The sequence below is a fragment of the Cebus imitator genome, unplaced genomic scaffold (genome assembly GCF_001604975.1).
Source record: "Cebus imitator isolate Cc_AM_T3 unplaced genomic scaffold, Cebus_imitator-1.0 Scaffold68, whole genome shotgun sequence".
Lineage (NCBI taxonomy): Eukaryota > Metazoa > Chordata > Mammalia > Primates > Cebidae > Cebus > Cebus imitator.
Genome location: NW_016107383.1, coordinates 9496136 through 9502986, shown reverse-complemented (window position 1 = coordinate 9502986; position 6851 = coordinate 9496136). Strand labels below are relative to the sequence as shown.

The 6851-nt window shown below is 50.6% G+C and overlaps 1 protein-coding gene across 1 annotated transcript in view; it reads left to right on the top strand.

Annotated features, from left to right (window-relative positions):
* Window positions 1-2911: 2911 nt before the first annotated feature.
* Window positions 2912-6851, top strand: part of FBXO32 (F-box protein 32) — a 40910-nt gene continuing 36970 nt past the window's right edge. The window contains exon 1 of the mRNA XM_017530735.2: window positions 2912-3265. Within this exon, the coding sequence (XP_017386224.1) occupies window positions 3150-3265 (116 nt within the window). The 5' untranslated portion in view covers window positions 2912-3149. The remainder of the gene's footprint in view (window positions 3266-6851) is intronic.

The following is a 6851-nucleotide window of genomic DNA, read 5'->3' as shown; positions in this document are numbered from 1 at the left end:
TTGGAAGGCCAGGGAAGGAGGATCACTTGAGGCCAGAAGTTTGAGATCAGCCTGAGCAATATAGCAAGACCCCATCTCTCCAAAAAACTTTTTTTAATTAACCAGGCATGGTGGTGCATGCCTGTTGTCCTAGCTGCTCAGGAGGCTGAGGCAGGAGAATCACTTGAGCTCAAGAGTTCAAGGCTGCAGTGAGCCATGATTGTACCAGTACACTCCAGCCTGGGTGTCAGAGCAAGACCCTGTTTCAAAAAAAAAAAGAAAAGAAGTATCAAGTTAGCTTTTGTATGTTGAGAGAAATCTAAAGCAGTCAATCATACTTCAGAAGAAGCCTGCATTAAGACATGATAGCAACAACTCGGGGGGTTTTTTGAGGAACAGGGAGCTGAAGGACTAGAGACAAACACTAAGGCTTCCTAAGATTACTTATCAGACAAAAGGCAAGAATAAAAGTAATTCTAATTTCCTATTTGTGCTTGAATTTTAGAAGTTAAACATTCACCAACTTTGAGCCACTCAACTCTTTATAGTAGTCAGCTATTGACACAGTATGTATAACAATGGCATATAACCAAAAAATCACAAAAATCTCAGTGACATTCAAGACACATTTATTTCTTGCTAACACAACTGTGGGGTCAACTGGAGTATCTGTTCCACATGTCACATCCTGGGACACATGATGCCACTCAAGCCACTCCAGGAGCAGTGCTACTCAGGGTATGCTCTTTTCATGAAGCAGGTGAGCACAGGAAATGTCAAGACCAACCAAGTACATACATCAGATCCTCTGCTCACATCATATCCGTCATCATCCTAAAGCCAGTCACATGGCCAAGCCCATTGTCAAGAATTAAAAAAATACACATCACCAAAAAGTGTGGGTGCATGACACTACTGGAAAGGAGGGAAGAATGGGTACTAATAACTCATCTATCACTGCTTTTAAACCATACTGAAAGGTAGGTATTATTGACTCCATTTTTTCTTGACAGTTGAGTAAATGGGGCCCTAAGAGTTTAAGTCATTCATCCAAGGGAGGACAGGTAGTATACTGCTCCAGCAGAATTAGAATTCAAATCTTCTACCTTCTGGCCATCTGTGGTTTCTACAGGGATGTAGTTAGCTTACTAACACATAACAAACACACATCTTCAATAATCACATCCCAGCCGGTCATGGTGGCTCACACCTGTAATCCCAGCACTTTGGGAGGCCAAGGCAGGAGAATCACTTGAAACCAGGAGTTCAAGACTAGCCTGGGCAAGATGGCAAAACCCCATCTCTACAAAAAAAATATTTAAAAATTAGCCTGGTGCAGTGGTGAGTGCCGGTAGTCTTAGCGACAGGGGATCAGGGGCTGAGGCAGGAGGATCACTTGAGCTAGGGAGGCTGAGCTGCACTGAGCCATGATCACTGCTCTCCAGCCTGGGTGACAGAAGGACACCCTGTCTCAAAAATAATGATAATAATAACAATCACATCCCTTAATTATGCAGATGCCAACTCCCTCCAACAGAGACCAGACCCAACACTGCCTCACTTGTTAGCACTATCACAGTGTTTAACATTAGCTTGGAACTTCTGCATGTTTTTACAAGCTGTTTTTTTGTTGTTTTTGTTTTTGTTTTTTACTATTATCACACTAATAAATTATTTACAGTGGGAAATCTAAATCAGAAAGCTCTGGCTACTTGAAAACAAACTTTATTAAAAACATCTTCCCAGTCCAACATGTAGCCTCATAGGGCACGTACAGTTTCTTTGCCTGAGCCTTAAAGATTACACCGAGTCAATGGAAGGGATGATACTGATGGCTGCGGAGTTTGGAAGAATCACGTTTGAAGCTGAAGCTTGAGCATGGGATTTTTAGTCTGCTGCTGCTGCCCTATGCAAACTAATTGCCAAATAGACCAGGCTGTAAAGCATCGTAACTAGAGGTGATGAAGGGCAAGAAGCCACCCTCATGCCAGCAGCCTCCCATATCCATTCACTTATTCACACAACAAATAGTTGTTGAAGGCCTGCACTGGGCCTGGCAGGGTGCAGGGGCTGAAATGCCTCTGGAACAAGACAGACCAGCTCTCATGGAGTTTCTACTGCAGAGAGGGGTAGATTGTTACAACAACAACAGAAAATAAAAGCAAACGGGGTGGTTTCAGATTGTACTGTAGCACGGGCCCTGTGTACATCACTTAACCCCTCTCTTAAAGTGTTCGGGTGGTAGGGCGGGGCGGGGGGGGCTGTTCTTTTTCTTTACTCCCACCCTGCGCGAACCCTCTCCTTCCCCTCCTTTGCCATCCCAGGGGCAAGCCTGATGGAGGACTGGTTAGTGACAACTCGAGCCCAGGAGGGCTGGGAGGCTGTCCCTCCTCCCCGCTCCAACACCCGCGTGCCAGGGCGGGGTCGGGGCAATGAGTGAGGCCAGGAGGCTGCGCCCCCTACTCTGCCCCGGGCCATGCGTTGCGGGCCCCAGCTCTGCAGACGCCCTTGGAGGCTGATCTGGCTGCGGAGGTGGATCCTGACAGCTCCGGGGCAGGAGGGGGCTGGCCTTGCTCCCCACGCCCACCTAGCAGGGACCCGGACGCAGCTCCGGTCCGCTCCCTGCACCTCGCCAGCGCAGGAGCTTCAGGAGACCCGGGCACAGCTTTCCGAGCACAGTGCCTCGCTTAGGGGCCGCGGTGCCCTGGGGGAGGGGAGGGCGCGTGGAGGTGGCAGGGGCGGCTAGGGACCCGGCCTGGCAGCGCCGCTTCAAGTTTCCACCCGCGCGGTTGTGCAACCGGGAGGGGAGCTAGAGCCGCGGAAAACAAGCCGAGCCCATAAACAAAGCCACGTGGCCTCCGGGCCGGGGGGCCGGGCTAAGAGCAGGCGGCTCTTCCGGCAACAAAGAGCTGCGGCCGGCGGCGGGGATAAATACTGCGGCCGCGACAGCCGCGCAGCACTCCCGGAGCCTGCAGCGCCAGAGACCCTCCCCGCGCCCGCAGCCCCGCAGGGTGCCCTGCGCCGTTCCGCCGCCCCGCCGCCCCCACGCCAGTTCCCGGCCGCCGCCCCCGTCGCGGGCCCCTCACCCCGAGCATCCGCCCCGGGTGGCGCGTCCCCGAGGCCGCCAGGCCGGTCCTGTCTCCCAGTCCGCCCCGTCCGCTTGCGGTGCCATGCCATTCCTCGGCCAGGACTGGCGGTCCCCTGGGCAGAGCTGGGTGAAGACGGCCGACGGCTGGAAGCGCTTCCTGGATGAGAAGAGCGGCAGCTTCGTGAGCGACCTCAGCAGGTGAGGGCACCCGCCACCAACTTCCAGCCCCGCGACACTGACCGGGACTGGTCTTGGGGGCGCAGGGACGGCGAATGCGGGGCAGGCGGGGCTGGAGCGGGTTGCGAAGGGAGACCCTGACCGGGAGGGTGGGACTGCGGTGCCCGCATTTCTGCAGAGGTCTCCAGAGCACGGGAGACTGGGAATCCGGTTTCTCTTATTGTTCAAGGTCATTGTCCCCAAGTGGACACGACTCCTTACGGAACACCTGGTCCCTCTATCTGACGACATTCGCGGGTAGTGCCCCCGAACGCTCGCTCGGACTTAATCACACCGCTTTAGTGGTCCCTGCTTTAAGGACCCCAGAGTCGCTCACTTTGCGCGTGTGGGGGCTCGGGCGAGTGGGCTGAGCCCCTTCACCTCCTCGTCGCCGGACTCCCAGCGCCCAAGCGCAGTGGACGTGACCGGTGACCGGATGCGATGCGGATCCCACCTGGAGCGCTTCCAGGCCCTGCCCAGGCACGGGCAACCACGAAGTGGCAGGGAGGATGAGTAACCAGGAAGGGACAGCCAGATGGTCCCTGGGGAGCTGCTTACTGGGCGGGCTGCGGAGGTGCAGAGGGGGCTGTGGGCAGGAGATGAAACTCAACAGCGCTCTGCTTCTGGGAGGACAGGGCTCTTGCACCTGTTACCCGGTGGCCCTCTCGGTCGGTCTGCTTTGTATAGAGCGTGCACTGTTTCCAGGGGTGCCTGTCAGCCGCGGAAAGCCTGCCTGGCCTGGGCTCTGGATTGGAGGTCTCATTTGAGCTCCGTGATCTGGTGGGAAACTTGAGGTCTGCTGCGCTCCCCTCTCAGCTTGGCTAACTACGCCAGCGCCCGCTAATAAGTGAGGTTGCCTAGAATTTGTCAGCCCCTGACCTCGACAGTTGACTTTCAGAGACTCTTACCATTTAGCCCGGTGAGGGGGGGCCATGAAAGTGATTCCAAAAAGGACTGGTGCAGCCAGGGTCACCCCTGGGTGCCTTTTCCTGCCGCCTTCGGTTAAAACTATGGGCCCCTGCACCCTTAAATTGACTTCGATGGAGAATTCTGTTTCTAGGCCAGGTTCCCACTTCCTGAGATTTACCCACTAGTTGCTTGGATAAAGCACTGGCAATAAATTTTGAGAAAACTATCAAGAAAATGTGGTTATTTTGGCAGCTCGGCCTCCCGTGCCTCCCATTTGTTTGCGATATGTAATGCGTCAAATTCCCATTGTCTCACAAAGTAAAGAAAGACATTATTTAATCCTGGAGTCTGTCCGGAGAGACCTGAACTACTAACCGCCAGCATGTAACCATTTATGTTGAAGTTACTTGGAGGCAGTCCCAGAGGAGTTTAGGGATCACCATAAGGAAACCTTATTTACACCAAATCAGGCGATTTATTTACAGAAAAGTAAGACTAACTGCTATTGACAGACTGTCTTTTATTGACTGGAGTTACCAATTATGCCTGAATTATTCCCTCAACAAAATGGGAAACTTGCTTTCTCCTTGTTCCTAAGGACAATGATCTAATATTTTGGTACTTTATTTCTGTATACAAGTTCAAGTTCTTTCTATAAAGGTGCAGAAAGGGTCTGAAGAGCCATGTTAGAGCTGCTCACCCAAATATAATTGCAGGCTGCTCCTCAGCGGGGAGCAGGTGATTGGGTTCAGCAGGGGAGGATTTAAAATGTAGGGTCGTATTCATACTCACCTACCCGGGAGGCTGAGGTGGGAGGGCCGCTTGTACCCAGAAGTTCAAGGTTGCAGTGAGTCATGACTGTGCCACTGCGCTCCAGCCTAGGCCACAGAAAGAGACTCTATCTCTAAAAATAACTAAAAATTTAAAATTTATTTTAAAATACCCTATACCAGCATCAGAAGATAAACTGGTGTCAATCTCCTTTAGAAATAAATAGTGATATCTCTGTCTTCACAGTATAGAAGACCTGAAGATGGTTTTAACTTACCACAAAAGCTTAGACTAGGCTGGGATCAGGTGGCTTCCTGCACAGCCCACCTCCCGTGTCCCGTTCACTCTTTCTTTCCTCCCGTTTCACACCTGAGCTGGAGCTGTCACATCCGTCATCATTACCGCAAATAGTCATTGATATTCTGACCACCTGTGGTCCTCTGAGTCAGCGTTTAAGAATCATTTGGTAGCCTCTTAACAAAGCAGCTGGCTGTTTGTTTGCAGGGTATTTTTTTTTTCCAGCAACTGTAAACAATCCCTTCCCTACTTAGCATGAAAAGCCTGCCAACTACTTAAAAGCAGTTGGCTTTCTGTGGTCTGGGTTTGTCATCTCAGATATCCTCCCTGTTTTTGGTCTTGGTGATGTTCCCCTGTGAAGTCAGGTTTGGGCTGCGTGCCTGGCGACACAGGTGAAGCTGAATGCCTCTCCTGTCCTGAGAAAACAAAAGGTGGGTCCTTAAGCAGGGAGGGACCCTGAAACAGGACTGCAGAGACATGGTAGACCGACGTCTCTGATTCCATGGACCATTCTGTGAGCCGCCCAAACAAGAGCAAGGGATGAATGAAGGATGCGTTGGGTGGTTTTCAGCCTGGGGCTGTTGTTTCGTGTTGACCAAGGCTTGTCCACACAGCATACCCATTCTGGACTCAGCTGGTCATCCTCTCTGTGGCCCAGGACTCCGTCCTCCTCCAATGTATGTTACAAATCCAGTCTCAGCCATGTGCCCAGGAGTGAGATCACGGGACGATTTAAGATAAGCTTAAAGCAAGACCCCTTCTCAAAAATGTTGACATTATATAAAATACAAGGGGAATGGCAAGTGTTAAATATGGTGGTGCAGATTAAAAATGCAAGGAAAGAGCTCGGCGTGAATGGAGATGATCCAAGAATGCTTCAAGGAAGTGGTGGTTCAGGCGCCCGCACAGCCCTCGTCAGCAACCACCCCCTCGCCGCCCACCCCCAGGATGAGTAACCTAGACTGTCTGAGCCTCTGCCACTCTTCTGTAAGCCTACACTTCTGTCATTGAAAACTGACTCAAATCTTGCTTTACTGTATAGCTAAGGCTGGACCCAAGCAGGAAGTTTACCTTGGTGCCTGGGTAAAAATAATAGTTAAGATTTTATAAGAGCTTACTGTGTGCCAGACACTGCTCTATGAGCGTTATACACTAGGCTGTTTGTTTCACCAGAGCATTCTGGGTACTAACCTTGTGAGTCTGGCGATCTAGAGATGCATGAGTCAATTAGCATAGAAATCTCACTGGCTTTAATCAAGGCTCTATAACTACAATTAAACCTCTTGGGGCACGTCACAGGTTTCTTAAATAGTTTTTATTGCAAATGAAATGAGAAATAGGGCTCTTTTTTTTTTTCATTCCCTTTATCTGCTGCCAAAACCATCTTATTTATGGTCTTATTTTGAAATTTTTTAAAAGTTGCCTTTAAGTGTCTTGATATGTGGTAATGTGGGGCTGGGGTTTTTTACTTATTCTAGACCTGCACCTATAAAAATCAAGATTAGTAAAAAGTGTCACAAAATAGCCATTTGCTGGCTAGTATTGAATTTTGTGAAGAAAGCAGCCGCGTTGAGATGGTTTTGCTTATTAA